Source organism: Kogia breviceps, chromosome 10 (genome assembly GCF_026419965.1).
Source record: "Kogia breviceps isolate mKogBre1 chromosome 10, mKogBre1 haplotype 1, whole genome shotgun sequence".
NCBI lineage: Eukaryota > Metazoa > Chordata > Mammalia > Artiodactyla > Physeteridae > Kogia > Kogia breviceps.
This window is the reverse complement of record NC_081319.1, coordinates 19,764,498-19,785,000: the sequence shown is the minus strand read 5'-3', so window position 1 is coordinate 19,785,000 and position 20,503 is coordinate 19,764,498. Positions and strand designations below refer to the sequence as shown.

General features: G+C 41.2%; 1 protein-coding gene across 18 annotated transcripts in view; it reads right to left on the bottom strand.

The window, feature by feature from the left end:
- Positions 1-20,503, bottom strand: part of FOXP1 (forkhead box P1) — a 602,646-nt gene that overhangs the window by 47,547 nt on the left and 534,596 nt on the right. For all 18 annotated transcript variants that reach the window (XR_010842504.1, XM_067043615.1, XM_067043616.1 and 15 more), the window contains one exon: positions 8,890-8,994. Coding sequence is in view for 17 of the 18 variants with exons in the window: in XM_067043615.1 (XP_066899716.1) it covers positions 8,890-8,994 (105 nt within the window). In the remaining variant the exon portion in view is untranslated. The remainder of the gene's footprint in view (positions 1-8,889; positions 8,995-20,503) is intronic.

Genomic DNA, 20,503 nt, shown 5'->3' with positions numbered 1-20,503 from the left:
GGAGACATCAGGAACGGTTATGAATGTTGGCATGTGTCATTTTTCCAGACCGAAATGGATGCAAATATAAAATCTTGCTCAAACGCAGCTATAAAAACAACAGGCTACTGTAAATATACGTTGTTTGGTGGGACTGGATTTTTCTGACTCTTTCTTTAATTTTTTGGTAGACTGCCCCAGTTTCCACTATTCCTCTAACCATCATAAGTTGAGACATCAAAAAACTGGCAGCATCTCCTAGCTAGTGGGCTGACACCGAGACTTGGGAGCAGCAGTAGGTCTCCGTGAACAGAAACAGAATCAGAGGTAGAAACAAACACCTGATTAAAAAAAAAAAAAAAAGACTCGTAAGAATTCCCCTCTATGAGGGTAGGTGGTGAGTGGAAGAGAGAAAGAAATCAAGCTAACCTCGGTGATTTTTATTCTTCTTCAAGACTATCATATAATTTTCTCATCTATTATTGGCAGTATACTACCTAAACACATAATCTGAGGATTAATATGTTATTTGGGGGAAATGTATACCGCCACGAAAATGAGAATAGAATTACGGCTCAGAAACACGTCTGGATAGAGAACGTGGCCCTGTTCGCACACCTTCAAAGACCCACCCTTGATGGGGGTGAGTTCAAGTCTATCAGGCACAATCTATCTCTTGCTGATCGCCATATGCAGAAGTGCACAAAGAACAGACACTAAGAGATTAAAAAAAAAGAAAGAAAGGAAAAAAAAAAAAAAAACCTTCCAAAAATAACGCAAGAAAACCCAAAGCAGAAGAGAAAAAGGAGAGCGCTTCCTTTCTGTGTGTGAGAGACGAGACTATTTCAACAGCTGATTCCACCCTCAAAGAATACAGCACACATAAAATAAATACAGGTCACCAAAATTAACAAATCATCATAACTGTCTAATACATCCTGGGCTGGCTGCGGAAAAACAAGATCATTCTGGATTTATATCTGTAAGTATGGGATTTCCTGGACAGTTAATATCCACAAACAATCAAACACAGGAGGAACACGGGGAAAAAGGCAGCATTATTTCAAATTTGAGCTGAGAGTCGTGATTTGTAAAGGGCTCAACAGGAACTGGAGTTGAAATCTGAAGCAAGGAAATTCTTCGACGAGGCACTGATGGACATTTCTCTGTTTCTCTTGGCTCGGTCCAGGTTTTTAGGTCGCTGGGTTTCGAATGGGAGGCCAAATGAGAATCTCGCCAGCACTGAAACTTTGAAGATGACGAGCCTAATCCCTCAGTTTAAATAAAATAATAACAATAATTTTAAAAATCGAATGCTACTTCACTCAAGAGTCAGAGCTTTTTATGAGACCTGTTGCCAATATTAGTATCTTGGAATGATCTCATCTTTCATCCTGGCTAAATTCCAACACACAATTTCATTAACCCAGGTACTGCAAGTGATAAAACTCATTTTTCCCTAAAGAGACAGCTAAAAAGTACCAGTTATACATTTATGAAGTACCAGCAATCAAAATTATGGATTTTCTAAAAGGTTTTTAACTACTTTTATTGAAAGGAAAATCGCTGTCTCAGACTTTTGTGACACTACTGCTAATAATAAATTTTACCATTTAGACATGGCCGTAATATGGTAGACACTGTCAATAAAAGTGTGGAGCAAAGACGATCCCCCTGTCTTTTCAGCGATGCCTTCTAATTACATGCCGGAAGTGATCACGTGAAACACCTAGGCTATAGCTAATGGCTCTTAAAATATAAGAACACACAGCACTGTCTCTGCAGTGGTACAGTGCACTGTGTACACAGAAAGTGATGTGCAGAACTGCGTGAGTAGACAGTCAAAAATTTTGCTAATGCTTTCAAAGCCTACCAGGAAAAACTAAACTTCATTTGCATTTCTGACTAAAATCTGTTTGCTGCAAGAAACAATGCGTTCCGATGTCATTCGCTGCTTTTTGAGCAAGGCGATGGATGGCACTGGGCCTGTTATCTCTGGCAAACTTGTCTCAACTTTTCTATCGCACATTCTATAGATCACTAGAGGGCACTGTGGTATTTAGGCCACCCTGACCTCTGAGTATCTGGAAAGGTCTTGAACTCCTGAACAATGTCAGAAAGGTGAAAGGAGAGACGTTTCAAGCGGGGGAAAAAATGTTTTTTCGGTACTACCTGATCTTCCTCTGTCGAACAACTCCAAAAGGCACGCTAAGTGGGAAAGTCAAATCCAGAAACATATTAAGCTCACTGTGGAAAACTCCAAGGCTTGTCACCTGGGCTCTGATGGGGGAAAATTTCCTCCCCCAGTTCCCGTGACTGAGATGGGGAGGCTAGAATCACATTTGCATATTCCCACCTTCTAGAAGACTAGTCCCCCCTCCACGCGCTCTCCTGCACTCCCCAGAGGTAATTTCACTGCAGAACGTCCAGGTGTGCAAACCCAGAGCCACGAATGGGTTTGGAACAATTTATGATATCCGGCCTCCTTCGACGTGTATTAGCATATACCTGGTTTCTTTAACGTACACTTTGTTTTTCCAAAACCACAAACATTGGTGCTGGAATTTCATGTGGAAGTGCTTAAGGGGCTGAAAGTTAACACCTTTGTGATCCTTGCAGCCTCGCGGTGGCTGTGAAAACAAAAGCCTCTTTGTGGAGGCTTTCTTGAAATGTTTTCTTAACATGTTCCAAGTAGTTTTAGGCCGGGAACTAAAGTAAACAAGATGTTACCATGATAAAAACACTTGTGAAAACATTACAGAGCAGCACTTAGGAGTTTCTTGCACATAAAACTCTTCACAGTTTTCAGAAGTGAAATTCAGAGGAAAAAAAAAATTTTTTTTAAGTGAATTAGTGATGAAATGTCCTCTGCTCTCTCCAGCCCTCGACCTTTTTGAAAGGGTCGAAGTTCCACCGCTGGGCATTTCCTTGTGACATTATCCTCCCTGTCTTCTATGACAGCACGTATAAAATTTGTTTTGGCTTTAAAAAGTAATGTACATCTGACTAACGTGCAAAGGAATTTGGGTTTTGATTGTCTGGCATGGTGCTTCTCTCCATGAGCAATAACCAGAAGATAAAAACAGAAACAGACAGACAAAAAAAAAAAAAAAAAACCCACCCAAATTTCTTTCAAACGGCTATCAAGCAAGGGCCCAAATTATACTTTTGTTAGATGTCCTGCAAGTGACTGTCGAAAAGAAACACTAGGGGAAATGGACATATCTTTCCCAAACACACATGAGGAACTGGTATTTGTGAAACTATGGGGTCTGTGTCTGATTTTACATTCTAAGTCAGAAACAGGAAAATGTGGTCATGATTTAGCCTTCAGATCCACTCGCCACCTTGCCAAAGAACGGTACGGGCCCTTTTTCAAAAAGCAAAGGGGAAGAATTATAGATCCCTGTTTTTATTGGTGAGGACCGTGTCTTCAACCTGGTTAAAAAAGAAAATAACCTGATCCAAGTGGGGAGGGGACAGGAGGACACCCTGAGCTTCACCTAATCTGGATGGTACTGGGCTTCTTTTTGCTTGGCTGCCATCGGAGGATTCGGAGCAATGCAGGGCTGGCGGGCTGCATTAGAGTTAGCATGAGTACCTGCTGGCGGCAGTTTCCTCCAACAAACACCACTGTCACATGATCACTTAATGGCGCACAGATTAGAAAAAAAAAATAATCAGCGCTAAAACTGCAACTTGTTTGGAGAAGAAACAGGGAACTAAATGCACACAATAGACTGGGTACCTGCTGGTTGTGATAAAGCGCCCCTCTGTTGGCTGGGAGGGAAAGACAACAGGATTTGTACAGTATTTATCTTTGAAATCAAGGGCCCTGTGGTATCCCTCACCTTGGGAACGAACACTGCAGAATGATCACAGAAGAGTGTCAAATCTCTGGTTTTGACTGACCAACGGTTATGATACTTCTTCCCTCAGGAGGGGGGAAAAAAAAAAAGAGGCCACATTTTGAGACCTGTGAGTCCCCCGCCCCCTTCTTTTCACCTCTCTCTCCGTCAACAGTGGCATTTTATTGTCACATGGGATTTTCATCCTGAACGACTGATCTTGGCCTCTCTGAAAGTTACAGCTTCCTAGCCTGAGCAACGGAAGACTGGAAAACAGTTACCAAGCCAAGTCACCCTGCTCTTTCACACTGAACCCTGAAAGCCAGGTGGAAGGACACAAAACCCAGGTAAGTAGAAAAACTGCAATTAGCGCATGAAGTAGCAGGGCAAGGCAGGCACGGATATTCTCCCCCAGTATGAATAAAAATGAGGGCTCTGGGAATCCACACTAAAATAACCCAGGAGAGAGAGCGATGATGCCCAGGGAATGCAAGAATGTGGCTCAGCTAAAAACATAATGCCACCAAAAACTGTACCCTAGGTCAGAGGTCAGCAAACCGGTCCAAGGCACACAGCCACACCCAGTCCTTACACAGGGGTCCTATGGCTGCTTCTGTGCTACGATGGCAGAGCTGAGTGCTTGTCTCAGAGACTGGATGGCCTGCAAAGGCCCATCATGTTTACTATCTGATCCTTTATGGAAAACGTTTGCCACCCTTGATCACATTTGACTGTGCAGGACTTTTTACCAGAAATTTCTGGTTAAAAATTATATTAAAGAACGGTCTCTTCTGACATATCAAAGCTCTGCAGAGTCACCACCTCTTCCCTAGTTACGAGGTCAGCCATGTTTGGATAGTTTCGATGATTTCTCTTTTAAAAATACACTTAAGGCAGGCTTCCCTGGTGGTGCTGTGGTTAAGAATCCGCCTGCCAATGCAGGGGACACGGGTTCGATCCCTGACCTGGGAAGATCCCACGTGCCACGGAGCAACTAGGCCCATGCGCCACAACTACTGAGCCTGAGCTCTAGAGCCCGCGAGCCACAACTACTGAGCCCCTGCGCCACAACTACTGAGCCCGGGTGCCACAGCTACTGGAGCCCGTGCGCCTAGAGCCTGTGCTCTGCAACAAGAGAAGCCATGACAATGAGAAGCCCGTGCCCCGCAACGAGAAGAGCAGCCCCCGCTCACTGCAACTAGACAAAGCCCCCACACAGCAACGAAGACCCAACACAGCCAAAAAAAAAAATTAATTAATTAATTAAAAAAAAATACACTTAAGGTAGACGAGAAAAGAAGTACTTATATTTTTCGAGAGTGCCTGCTATGGACCAGGCACTTGACACGAGGTACCTTTTTCATTCTCACAACCCCAAGAGGTAGTCATTACTATCATCCCAAACCACACGTGCTGATACTGACTGAGCTCAAAGAACGCACTCCTAGCAAGTAGCTTCACTACCCATTCTGCCTTTCTTCAAAGCTTCCTTTATACCTACTGCCTTAGGCAGAGAGCACACAGTTAATAAAATGAGCTGCTTCTAACCAGGCGGGATTATAGAACAGTTAAGAGCAAGTCCTATGAAGCCATACTGTCTGGGTTTGGATCTTGACTCCACCTCTTCTTAGCTGTGTGACCTTGGGAAAACTGCTTAACCTTGCTGTGCTTTAGTTTCCTTAACCATAGGTCGAGAGTAATACTACAATAATACCTCTATAAGATGGCTGTATTAAACGAGTTATATACATAAAGTACTTGGAATTATGCCTGCTGCACAGGTCAGGGCTCTACCAGGGGAGTGTAAAATCAGGGGATTTAGAAGAATCAGGGATTTTTAGGTGAGAAAAACAAGAAATCTATGAAGCAACACCTAAATCACAGGCAGAGCAATACTACATTTTGTTGAGTAAGACTGCCTTGAGAATCTAAGCACCACTGGTATCAATTTGGGATAATGGTCCACTCTTGGGCCCAGGAAAGAGGTGCTTTCAACGTCTACAGATCTGGCAGTTTGAGAAGAAATGTTTGAAACATCACTTCCCGATAATAATGACTCCACTATGATGTCATTCAAAGAGGCCATGTGGCTTTTGTTCAGACCACAAGAAGTATGGCAGCTCTTTCAGTCCAGCTCAATGGAAAGCAAAGTTGGTTTCACTAAAGCCAACGTGATTACCCTTTAGACGGAGCACACATGTGGGAGATGCGAGTTCACAAGAAGACTAACTTACTTTCCACTACTGTAGACAAGATCTTGAAACCTGAAGACAACTCCGAATTTCCCACAGCTGAAATCATGCTGTAGGAGACAGTCAAAATCCTGAAGTTGTCACAGACCGCCGATCAACGGATAAACTCAGGAAAGCACCAAGAGAACTCTTGAGTTCTCGAGGGTTTTTTTTCTTATTCGGCATTTACTTTCCCCTTGGCTAGTTTGCAAGACCCATTTTTTACTTTTGTGAACCAGGTCTCTCATCCCCAGCCCCTCCGTGGTTCCTGTGGGGAGAACTTCTTCTGCTCCCAAGGTGGGCATGTGACTTAAGCCTGGCTGCCTCACTGTGATTGCTTCAAAACCAGAACACATGACTCAATGTGGGCCAATGAGAGTCTGCTGAGGACGTTTTCCCGGAACTACTGGAAAAGAGATACACTCTGGGATTGATAAACCTGTGGCAGGTAAATCTGTCTTCTTCCGTTCCACGTGGCAAGAGCCCGAGAATGAAGGCAACAAAGAAGAAAACAGAGCTAAGGGACAATGAACCGATACTCCAATAACCTTGTTCAAGCATCAGGGTCCAGCCATGCTTGAAGCCAGCGGTACCACCGGACCTCCTAGTTATAGGAGCCAATTACCATGCCCCGCTTTTTTTGGCTTAAGCCAATTAAAGTTGGATTTCTACAACTTGCAAACAGAAGTCTTCTGGCCAAATATATGTCAATAAATAAGGACTACGAAATAAACAAGCAACACTTGCAAGATCATAGTGAGCATTCCAATTCCACTGAGCAAAACTGCCGTGTCATGTGCAAAACCACAATAAATAATAGAGACATGAATAAAAGTGAAAACGAAATAGGTGGCTTCCTACCCAAGAGCCAGACTCCTAATATCCTTAGAAGAGAAAAGGGCTTTTTTAAAGGAATCAAGTCTCGGTTCTAATTCTGATGATCTTCAGATTCTTTTCTTTAGAAATCGATGTGGTTTGAAAGTGTGCTGTCTCTTTGTGGAGGTATATTTGTCTCCCCCATACACACACACACACACACACACACACACCCTAATGCCGGCTCGCATAATAAATGGAAGATTTGAGGATCAGCGTGGAAATACTTTGCCAATTTACAAAAACTTCTGAGTGATCAATTGGAAAAATGCCCTTTTCCCTCATGACTCTAAAACTGATACACGTCACCAAAATGTTGACAGCAATTTTACAGTTCTGGAGACTTTATAAAATAAATCCTATTTACAGATGTGTTCTAGCCATTCTACAGAGGAGTGAAATTAGCACTGAGATATTTATCAAAGGTAGCACTGGTGCAGAAGGTGAAATCAGAATTTAAACGTGGTTTCTGCCAAGATCTTTCTGTCTCAGTATCTAAAAACAATTAGGCAAGTGATCAGGAAGCAACAAAATAAAGATTCTACAATGAGGGATTTATAAGAGAACAAAGCCCAGTAGCACTAACTAGAATCATCATAATTGTAACGGACTATTGCTTAATTTAAGATAAAGTATCACTGCTCTTGAGTATTAATATTTAGAAACAATGTAAAATATCTCTTTTAAGAATATTTTACGTACTTCCGTTTTGAAGGACCACATAATGCTCTTGAAGTAAAATATTACAGCGGGGAAGCTCTGCAATGGATTCACAGACTCCCATTCATTAATCAAAAAAATGGTATTCACCAAAAGCGCTTGCAGGTAGCACGAGATATATCTCTAAGGGTGGCTTTATTAAAATATCTGTGCCCAGGTCCGTAAAGAAAGATACAGAGATTGTTCTAATCATATAAAGACCGCACAAAACCAGAGACCTGCGTGTTAAATCAGCCCGCCTCTATTTCCTGGGGCTTGAATGAGACAGAAAAGCCAGAGGCAAAGACTCCCCACTGCCCCCAGTCCCGACACCCGCTTTGCAAACCGTCATGCACCTACATATACAGGAGTTTTACAAGCGCACATGTTTGCTTGCTGCATGATAAATAAATATATTAAATATAATGTAGTATTGTATTCACTCCATGCATCAATGATTCACTGATACTATGAATATATTTATGTGACGTCAATAATGCAGGGTGGTTTCGTCTCGGTATTTTGAAAGGACAAGGCACTGTAGATGAGGGAAACGTTAACACGTCGTGCAGAAGCGTTTCACTTCGGCCAGGAGAGGATGAACGTACCATTTACTTACAGGGATGCCTTATCAGTAGTACAGATTCAAATGGGATAACCCAAGTTTTAGTCATACTTTAACTGTAGGAATTAAACTTACTCTCGCCTCCCTATAAGGACAAGAATCTGAACAGAAGTCAACGCCAATGCAGAAAGATAAGAATCAGGTTGGTAGCTTTTCCTGGGCATACGTTTCTTACGTTTATACAGTCATTTGTGAAGAACCACAGAAGAGGCCCAATCACCAGGCTATTAGTGGCCAATAGTTGACACCAATTTTATAAAGCTAGAGCTAGGGCATAGGTCCTTGATTTAATATGTAGGGATGTGAATAAAAGTGAAAACTGAATGACTGCAAGTTTAACATTGGGAGAATTTTTACTTAAATCACTGTCATTCTGAGAAAATAACTAAACACAGGATCTTACTAAGAGGATCAAAAATGCCCTTGGATGTAAATCCTTCCCCCTTTACAAGGCAACCCTCAATAGACTTTGTAACTACTCCTGTGACACTGCAAGATGGGGTGATTTAGAGTCTACCCTCAAAATGGTGGTGTGAAACTCTCCATCAAAAAGGCACTTCATGAGGAAAAGTACGAAGAGTGGGAGGTGACGGCTACGTAAGAGGAGAAAGCAATATCAAATCATTCTTACTTTAGAAATGATTGGAAATCTTCACACACCGCTTCACAGCCAGGCCACTTGCATACGCCGTGTCCATACAGAGGATGGCTATGGGGGTGCTCCTCGTGGGACAAACTGAAAGAAAACACACAGAGGACAAGAGAATAAATGGGCTGTGCAGAACCATCCCACCAGACATACAAGGTAAGAGGAGGCAGCCCACGTGGCCAAAGGTGAACCAATCTGCGCTTTCCCCTTCCCGTGGAATTTACGAATTACTTGTGCACAGCGCGCTCCTTACAGCAAGAGTTAAATTTCAAAATGTGAACAGGCCAGTATTATAAATGTACCACCACGTATGAAGAGTGCTCGACAGGCTTTTGTTAGAGGCAAACCCCTCTCTACTCAGACTGCAAAGGATTCGTTAACAGGCTAGAACTTATCATTTAATCTACCTAATGAAAATGATAAAATCTGTATTTGATTTTGAGATTCTCTCACTGTTTTCTACCCGGAATATCACATATTTTTCTCCTCCCTTCTGCCACAAACAGTATTCCCAAATGTGTATAAGCTTTTCACCGGTTAAGTTTATCAAGCAAAGAAGAGGGCAATTAAATGATTTAGAATAAAATAACTGAGAAAGACAAATGTATCCAAGTAGATGATTAACTTAAAAAAAAAAAAAAAAAAAAGCTAATAGTGGCAGGAAGATTCTATCCCTAAAATTACTAACACCAAGAGTGAAAGAAAACTTGGCGTGAACACGAAGGGGTTAATCCTCCCGTGGGGTTCCAATCAATAGGTAATGATTGGGCCACACGGATCCAGGTCATGGGATGCTTTGATCCATGCCACGTGGCGCTTAGAAAAGTGTATCTGTTGTACTTGCTGATGAACCATATTCTCAAATATTTTCGCTATTAGATTTCTGCATCCAGACTTCTTTCAGACAAATTATTTTTTACAGTCGTTTCCATAACCTTAGACTCTGTCAAATAGAAACATAAAACTGACATTAAGAGTTCCGATTCGTACTAAAGCACACTGTCTTCAAGGAAAGGGCTATTTTGCAACTTACTCCACTGCCGCTGCCTGACTTTGAACTTCAAGCACACTGAATTATGATTTCACACACACACGCTCACACGCACACACACACACACACACACGAGAGGCCTGTAGTTTATATAACCCCCAGGATGTGCAGTCATATATTTTATCGATTCACATTCGTAGAGCAGACATACACAAATGCCACTTGTCCCTGACTTACAACATAATTAATCCACAGTGAATGTATTATGAACATTTAAACTGAGGGTCATGAATACCAAACTCACGTATACACTGAACAACACTTTATCAAAGATCCATAGGTCTCCCTGTGGCTTTTCAATGGTTTGCTTGGAAATCTAATAAAACTTGAAAATAATAAGCTGGTTTCCCTGACAATAGAAACCAAAGCTGGGAAACAACAACAAACAAAAAATGCAGAAAACTAACTTAGGAAAGGTGCCCCCATGAGAGAAAAGAATAACACGAGTGAACCAAGGTAGTTACAGTGAGATTTCCAAAGCCCAATGATACAAGGATATTCTCTGAGCAGGGTAAAATTCCACTGGACCTAAAATTCCATTGGACCGAAGGAGAGAACGACTACCTATCTTTGTTCACCTTCAGATTCTTTAAAGAGTAAGAGGTATGATATGAAAATACAATTTAAAAAAATTACTGGCAACATTTAACATCCAAGAATCCTTCAAAGTACCAAGATTCTCAGAATATCTGAGAGGGAAGGATATCATTTAAAAAGAAAACTGTTCCTACCAGTGTCTTTCAAGGAAAAAGAAAAAATAGCCAACCATAGTAACTCTTCTCTTTACCAATTTTATTAACATTATTTAAAGTATTTTCACAATCCTAAATGCGTTAGTATATATTTGTTATAAAATCCTTGAAACATCTTGAAAAGAAATAAGTACCCTCAAGTACACACGTGTGCACACACACACACACACACACACAATTTCTGACAAATCAGGCATGAAGATTTGTATCCTTTTAAATTTTAGATAATTTTGAAAATACTCTCTCATGTCATCAACTAATCCTCAAAAGCTTCACTTACTGATGTGTAACAGTCTGTCGTATACCATCTTAGCTCAAGCTATCTGCCAAAATTGATATAACCAGTCCTCTATTTTGGACACTGAGATTCCCTTCATGTTTCTAATATTTATGAATAATGTTAGAAATTAAATTTTACCAGGCAAAACATCCCAGTATATAACTGATTTTTACTAGAAGATATATTCAGAGAAATGGAGTCACTCAGTTAAATGAGTACTACGTTTTAAGACTGACCATTAATAATACTCCATTAAGTTGCTCTTGAGAAGTGCTACATGCCCAGTACACTCTCAGCCATTATGCCTATTTTGTGTGATTCTTTAGGTTGGAAAAGAGGAGCCTCAACTAGTTAGGATATAAAATTAGCAACATCAGTTAAAAACTGCCACAGGTTATTCTACTGTGCCTTGTGGGTTAAGCCAAGAGGGTTCTGAGAGTAATAGTATGAAAGAACGTACCATGCCTTCACTAGAGGAACTTACAACTAGAAATAAAACTATATAATTCAGCACGTGTGCCACCTCCACCCTAACCCCCGCCCCCCGTTTCTTGGCTGACTTATTTGTAAAAGCTCCTTGGACTGAATAAAAACTACTCTCCTCTAAGAATTTACTTTTGGTTCAACTTAATATCCTTATTTCAAAGAAAAGGACCAATGACAACTCACTAAAGCCTCAGAAGCATCAGCAGTCACACCTTGAAGGCTAGAGAAATGCCAACTCCTGGCACACGTACATATTTACATACTCAGCAGACCTCTTGAAAATGCGCCTCTGCATTAAAACTGTATTTTTATCATGAAAGCATTATATGTTCTTACTTTTAAAAGTTCACCTCATGCTGTGTTGACTCAACTTTGCCCCACCCTCGTCCCACACCTAACGCAACCCTACCCTGGCCAACACTGCGGGCAGCCCGGCACGTCACCACACTGCACTCTCCTTCTCGTGGGCTCTAGTTTACAAACATGGAAACACGGGACACATACTGCTGTCACTTGCTTTTCATATTTGGATGCTTTAAAATATACAACTGTCTGAAATGAAAGTGCTTGGCTTTGAAAGGAAAAAGAACAGACTGGCAGTGATGCCCTGGTGGAGTATCTCTGCAAAGATACATAAGATACTCTTAACACTTGTGGCCTCTGGGGCGGGGTACTGGGCATCGTGGTGGGGTGGGAAGCAGAGAAACGGAATTTTCACTGTACCATTTTGTTGGTATCCTTCGAAGTTTTAATTTTGTGCATTGTAGGTATTTTTTGCTGTGCTATTGTTAAATATACGTATACAGACACACAGACACACACACACACACACACACACACACACACACCCATACAGAGACATACACACACATGAAAAAATCAAGGGCTATGCAGGACTCGATTTCCAGACTGCCACTCAGCCTGATGCTGGTGTAGCAAATGCTGTATACTTGCTGCCTGTGTGGCTGAGTCTCACTTCTGGCCTTTCAGTCACTCTGGATGAAGGATCATCACACCCCACCAGCTGTACCCCTGAATGGGAAATTTCTGTTTCATCAGAGAAGTGGAACAAGCCTTTATACCCTTACTGCCTTTCAGGACTTGACAAAAGGGACAGGATGGGAAATTTTTTAAAAAAATGAGTACAGGGGGCTTCCCTGGTGGCGCACTACTTGAGAGTCCGCCTGCCGATGCAGGGGACGCGGGTTCGTGCCCCGGTCCGGGAAGATCCCACGTGCCGTGGAGCGGCTGGGCCCGTGACCCATGGCCGCTGAGCCTGTGCGTCCGGAGCCTGTGCTCCGCAACGGGAGAGGCCACAACGGTGAGAGGCCCGCGTACCGCCGCCCACCCCCACCCCCCAAAAAAATGAGCACAGGGATTGTTAAACTTGAATGAATTTAGAATTTCATTTCCAAGATGAAACTTGATGGAAAAATGGCCATCTCAACATCTGACGGTCAGATACAGCCTGTGGCCCAATCATTTAAATAAACTGATTACGGGTAGCTCACCCATGTGAGAGTGTAACTTCTGAAAAGCTGCCAATATCAGTGCTGAATAAATGCTGAATGAAGTGTTGAATAAATGGATGAATAAATAGATGTATTTGCTTTTAAAGGGATTTAAACATGCTTGCCCCAAAGTTAAACTTCAAAAATGTAGGGTCAGTTGTTTAATAAACTATTTTTTTTACTATGAACTCCCAGGTTGAAAATTTTTAGGGACACAGATCACACTAGTTCATCTCTACCCACTCAGTACCTAACACAGAACATGGGCTCAATAAATGCGAGACAGATTCATACAGACAATAATAATATTCTCTTTAATGTCTGGGTGGATATATACTAAATTAATGTTTGCCTTTTAAAAAATGTCTTGAAGGTAAAGACCAGAATGATGCCAATCCACTTGAGAAAAGAGCATTCTGACACCTTCTAGTATTTACTTCTAGTCCAAATATTTAAAACACAGAGAGTACAGAATCAAGAAAAGCCACACGATTTAAATTTCTCCTGCTGACCCCGTGGTATGTAAAAAATAGATATATTTATTAACACAAAACAGTGACAGCATTTCAGGTTATAAAGAACCAACTTGCCATAAAAAGTATAACTACACAAAAATAGGTAATAATTCCTGACATTACCTAATACTAAATACACTCTGTATTATTCAGTATGATGTAATGGTGTCACTGACATTTATTTAAGACTTGTTTTGGTATTTATTCTTCCTATATCAAAGTATACCAGCCAGAGCCTTAATTTCAACACTGACTTTGGCCTTTGAGAAGATTTTACAAAATGGTTACGGTTTTTCAGCGGTGACTATTCACTACTACCTTCCCAAGTTCATTACTTAGCCCAAACTTGAACTAGAATCACTGCTAAAACTAAGAACAGCTTCTTACTGCAGCCTGTAGACTTTCATGGCCCTTATGCTCTTAGTCCTGTAAGCTGATTTTCCCTGTGGTAGTAACCAAGAGAATCATCTTCGACACCTCAGAGAAAAGGGAACCCTCCTACACCATTGGGAATGTAAACTGGTGTAGCCACTATGGAAAACAGTATGGAGTTTCCTTAAAAAACTAAAAATAGGGCTTCCCTGGTGGCGCAGCGGTTGAGAATCTGCCTGCCGATGCAGGGGACACGGGTTTGAGCCCTGGTCTGGGAAGATCCCACATGCCGCAGAGCAACTAGGCCCGTGAGCCACAACTACTGAGCCTGGGCGTCTGGAGCCTGTGCTCCACAAGAGGTGCCGCGGCAGTAAGAGGCCTGCGCACCACGATGAAGAGTGGCCCCCGCTCGCTGCAACTAGAGAAAGCCCTCGCACAGAAACGAAGACAGAAAAGAAAGGAAAGAAAGGAAAGAAAGGAAGAAGGAAAGAAAGAAAAGAAAAGAAAAGAAAAGAAAAGAAAAGAAAAGAAAAGAAAAGAAAAGAAAAGAAAAGAAAGAAAGAAAGAAAGAAAGAAAGAAAGAAAGAAAGAAAGAAAGAAAGAAAGAAAGAAAGCTTTCGTAAAAAAAAAAAAAAAAAAAAAAAATTAGAGTTACATATGGTCCAGCAACCCCACTCCTGGGCATATAGCTGAGGGAAACTCTAATTCAAAAAAATACATGCACCCCAATAGCCAAGACATCGAAGAAACCTAAATGTCCATCGACAGATGAAAAGGATAAACTTCTTTCTTGTGTGGTATACGTACACAAAAAAGAATGAAATATTGTCATCTGCAGCAACATGGATAGACCTAGAGATTATCGTACTCAGTGAACTAAGTCTGACAGAGAAAGGCAAATATCATATGATATCATTTATATGTGGAATTTAAAAAAAAAGAATGATACAAATGAACCTATTTACAAAACAGAAACAGACTCCCAGACAGAAAACAAACTTATGGTTACCAAAGGGAAAAGGGAAGGGAGAGGACAAATTAGGAGTTTGGGCTTGACATACACACTACTATATGTAAAATAAATAATCAACAAGGATCTACTGTACAGCACAGGGAACTATATTCAATATCTTGTAATCAACTACAATGGAAAAGAATCTGAAGAAAAAAAGAAAAGCACAGACACCTCGCTGTACCTCAATGCCAATTTTCTTTTCTCCTAAAGGCACGCCTCCAGCCTTTCCTGTGCCCTGACCTACGTTCTCACGTCTGTCTTATAAGTCTCGTCCTATTTGTTTTTTCCCTTTTCCAAATTTGCCTTCCGTTTGTTTTCTCAATTTCTGACTCATCTGTAACAAAAGGCTACATCTGTACCCATTAAGGTTTATAACTTCTCCCCTTGCCTCCCACCAATCAACCCCAAATTATAAACTGTATTCCATTTCACTAGCATCTTGTTTGATATATTAAGTTATGGAAGACTGTTGGGCATTCTGTAACGGCTCAAATTGCTGGAATACATTTTTCTAAGCTTCAATGAGGTATAATTCATATCCCATACAACGCATTCATTTGAAGTACATAATTCAGGGAATTCCCTGGCTGTTCAGTGGTTAGCGCAGTCCAGTGGTTAGCGCGGTCCTCAGCGCTTTCACTGTGAGGGCCTGGGTTCAATTCCTGCTCGGGGAACTAAGATACTGCAAGCCACAGGGTGCGGCCATAAATAAATAAATAAAGTACATAACTCAATGGTGTATATAATGCAATATTCATGGGGTTGTAAAACCACCACCACAATATAATTTTAGAACATTGTATATCACACCAAAGAGGAACCCTGCACCCATTAGCAGTCACTCCCCTAGTCCCTGCCAACCACTAATCGACCTTCAGTTTCCAGACGTTTGTCTATTCTGAACATTTCATATAAATGGAATCGCATAACATGTGGTCTTATGTGTCTGGCTTCTTTCACTTAACATAATGTTTTGGAGGTTCATCCACACTGTAGTATATGTCAGTGCTTCATTTCCTTTTTTATGGCTGAATACTATTCCACTTTATGTATCTAACACATCTTGTTTATCCAGTGATCCACTGATCAACAGTTGGGAGGTTTCTACATTTTGGCTATTGTGAATAGTGGTGATACGAAAATGCAGGTACATGTACTTGTTTGAGTATATGTTTTCAATAATTCGGGGTATATAACTAGGAGCAGAATTGTTGGGTCATGTGGTCATTCCACGGTTAACATATTAGCAGACTATTTCCAAAGCAGCTGCACTACTATTTTTTCGAAATAACTTTTGAAATCACATTGTTATAAAATAAGTTTCAAAGTTTGATTGAGAGGGGCAGCATTGTTTGAGGGTTCCAATTTCTCCACATCCTTGCCAACACCAGTTGTTTGTCTTTATCTTAGCCATCCCAGTGGAGAGAAGTTGGTACCTTTTTGTACTTTTGATTTGTGTTTGTTTAAAGATTAATGATGCTGAGCATCTTCTCATGTGCTTATTGATCATTTGTGTGTCTTCGTCTATTCAGATCCTTTGCCCATTAAAAAACACTGGGTTCTTTTTATTGTGGACTGAAAAGTTTTTTTCATGTATGTATTTTCTGCACCCAAGTCCATTATGAGATATGTGATTTGCAAACACTGATTCCCATTTTGTGGACTGTCTTTTCAGTTTCTCGATGGTATGCTTTGAAGCACAAAAGTTTTAAATTTTGATTAAGTCCAATCTTTTTTTTTTTCCCCTTTGCTTCCCTGCGCTTTTGGTGGCACATCTAAGAAACCACTGACTGATCCAAACTAATAAAGACTTATTCCTATGTTCTCTTGCAAGAGCTTTAGCACTCACATTTAATCAATTTTGAGTTAATTTTTGTATTTTGTGTGAGGTAGGTGTCCAACTTCATTCTTTTGCATGTTGTCCCAACACCATTTCATGAAAAGATTGTTCTACTCCAAATGAATTGTGTTGTGTTGGCACCTTTGCCAAAAGCCAAATGAACATAAACGTAAAGATTGGAGGTTTTTCTTTTTCTTCTCTTTTTTGCTTCACTTTTGCTGGATTTCTTTTTCCCAAATGTACTACTCCCATTCTCAAAAGAATTTATACTCAAAATATAAAATAACTCTTGAAATCACAGTCATAAAGTAAGTTTTGAAGTTTGATTGGGGGGGGGGGCAAGAGATAAATTTTTAATAAAAATAAAACTCGAGCAACTAAACATTTTAAGGAAATGAGTGCCTAGGGACAATTTTTGTTTTCCAGACCCTGTTGATCCTTTGTGTGCTGAAAAGTCTTTTCAGAATGTACTTTGTGCATCTCTCTGCCTAACAAATAAATGGAGTGTAACTTATCCTTTTATTGAAGGTCAGTAATATTTCTCTATGGGGAGGGGTGGGTGCCAGGTGAATGGAAAGCTCATTCCGCGTTACAGATGCGCTAAAAACCTGGAACCCTGCAAGTCATTTAACTGCCCTGCCCTCCAATTCCTCATGTGAAAACCAAAGGGGATGACACAGGATGACCTGTGCTGCTTCTCCCAGTTGGGAATGCCTCCACCAAACTTCTACCAGTTACGCAGATGAAAGAGGGTGTGGCACAAATGACACACCTTGTTATTGACAAGATGACCAAGGAGTAGGTAACTTAACGAGGATGGGTTAAAGGAACGAATGAGATCCACACGGTCACCTCTGCTGGGGGGCAAGAAGCTCTCTTCTTCTAAACCCTTCCCCACCCCCTGCAGATACAGACACCAAAAAGCACAACTCATCCCCTTTGCCCACTGGCCACCTGCCTCTTCCCCACCACGCTGGCTTCGCATCCATCCAGCCAACGTTAGTGCAATGCTGACCCTGAGGCAGGCAGCCAGGATACTAGTGATGAACACCAGTTCTCCGACAAACCACATCGATGCCTGTCTCCGGCTCAAGTCTCTCCTTGTCTGTCTGTCTGCTTTCCAATTCTATGATTTTGGTCACCAGGAGATGCTCATTCCTAGCCCAAACATGAAACTACTCCAGATACCTCAGGTTGCCAGAAAGGTATTCTCTTCATACACAGTTTCAGGGCTATCTATTAATAAAAAGTACTTTCCACTAAACTGTGATCATAACAACAGCACACGTCAGCGGAAGCCACTGCTGTCTTAAAGCTTTTTCTTTCTTTTGCTTTAATTCTTTAACGGCAACTTACACAAAAGCGATCCTACTTTCCTTCTTTCTTTTTTCTCTTTACTTTTTAGTGCTTATCACATTTCCCTGACTTCTACTTTGCTACCATAACCTACTCTCAGTAAGATTTTAAGTAACATACCAAATTTCTTAGGTTTGAATATGGGAGCCTGAATTTGATTTTGAGTGATGAAGTGATAACTGAAAATAAAATATCTTCAGACTTCAGATGCTTCTCCACTAAATTTTCAAGAACGAATTGATATCAAGTATTTCTGATATGTACAATAAGTCTACTTGAATGAAACCAAACTAGTTGAGCTGGCTTTGGAACTTGATCACAGATGACCATATAAAAAAGAACGACGTAGATTCACAATAGCAGAAGAGATGATTACTTATATATTGAGCACAATTTTCCATCTTTAGAGTTTATTATTTGAATATTTTTCATAATAGAGTATAACTCCTCAAAACCAGCCAGGAGCCAAATCCCAGTCTCTTGCAGTAAATAAAAGGACAGGTCAAGTTTCTTCATGTGTTATACGGTAGCAGATGGGGGAAAGGTCCTACACCTGCCTTGGAAAGTGCAAATGATACGTGGGGAACACGGGAAAGGGTGACTCAAGCACTGTATCTTTTTTCCTGGTGCCTTTGTGAAAATGACCTTTCTCCTTTAACTTTCACTGAAAACACTTCAAGAAGCAAATGGGCTGCTTCTTTTTTACTGAAGAGTATGGGACATGACTTCGGCGTTGCATTTCCAGCACGCTGCCTTAATCTGTGCTCATTTCAGAAATACTCCATCCTGAGGTGTTTATTAATCAGGTTTCCAAAAGCAAGTTGGCAATCAGCTCTATAATCTCACCGCAAAGAGATGGGTGCTTTACTAAAACCCATTAAAGGGCCTACTCTAGAGCAAGGAAAGATGGAGTTCTCTGCAAACTGGGAGACACACACACACATGCTTCTCTCTTTCCCTCTCCCACACAGTGAATCCTTGACTCTCCTCCTTTCCCAGAACATTCATCATCTCAATTTTCTGCCGCTTTTCAAATCATGTTTAATTAGAGGATTTCACATTCCCTTGTGATATGATATTCATGAGGAAAACTTGCAATTGGAGTGACTGTGAATTAGTCTAAGTGCCAGATTTGTGCTTTTAAACAATGACGGAGATTATTGTTATTATCTGCTCTCAATATTGTGCCTCGAGATGTGAGGGCTATCTTAAGGAACTTCACATCTGAAATACAAGCTATTAACTATTTACGTCCGTTTTTTCTTTCTTTTTTTTTTTCCTGGAAATACAAATTATCCTGAAAGAAATACAGCGTCACCTTTCTACAATGGACCCCATTAGGGCATGGGCAACTAATGTGGTGAGTTCGGTGACTTCGAGTCACAGACAAATACCCTCGCTTTCGTAGTTATGGATTCACGCTCATGTAGACTGGAAAACGATTTTGACTAATACCTCAGATCTGTGACTTCTCAGGGCTAGCTTTTTATAAACCCTGTTTAAGTGAATCAGTTTCCAGAAAAAGTAAAAACGTGTAATGTGGATATGCAGGTACGGCAAACGTTGAAGACGGCAAGAGAATGACTCAAAGGTTGTTGCGTGGGATAAAAGGATGAAAACTGGATCTATAGGTAACGATGCTCACTCGGCCTTTTTCCATTGCTAATCAAAGACTAATGCTTCTCAAATTCTCTTACAGCTGTAAATCACCTGGAGATCTTTTTAACATGCAGATTCGAATCCAGCAGTTCTAGGGTGGGGGCCCAAGAGTACGCATGTGTAGCAGGCTCCTGCATAACCCTGATGCTGTTGGACCCTGGAGCACTAGGTAGCCTGAGAGTTTCCCTGTCCTGGAACAGACCTAAGAGTGAGCGTACTTACAGAAACACACGTGAGCTGTCTTCTCTATTAACTGTGGGGTGAAAAAGCAAACTGGGGATGGATAAATATGGAAAGCAGAGACACCGGGCAACCTCACCAAGCAATATAGGTACAAACTCATAAAAACTCGCACTGGCCCAAAGTTATTTAAGAATTATATGCAAGTCTTTTTTTTTTTTTTTTTAATATAATGAAACAGGTAAGACTAAAGGAAGTTAGCACCGGGAAGAGGCCATCGTTTCCTGTTTCTATTCAGCAAACACCGGTTTTACGTTAGCACGGATCTACTGAGTGACCTGGCCAGTGACCAGAGCTTGCCAGGTACTCTACTGATCAGGAGGTACCCCGGAGTAAACTGTTGAATCTGGGTTTGACACCAACTCAAAGCTGCACAGGTCCCAGACTCCAGGGCTGCCTTGGGTATTCCTCTAAGCCTTCATGGCCTCTCTGAACCTGGGAGGGGAGGATGTATGTGTGAATAAGTCGGATCTCGAAGTAACTTTTTTAGGAAGGGGTTGTGATGCTCTTGGGCTTTTC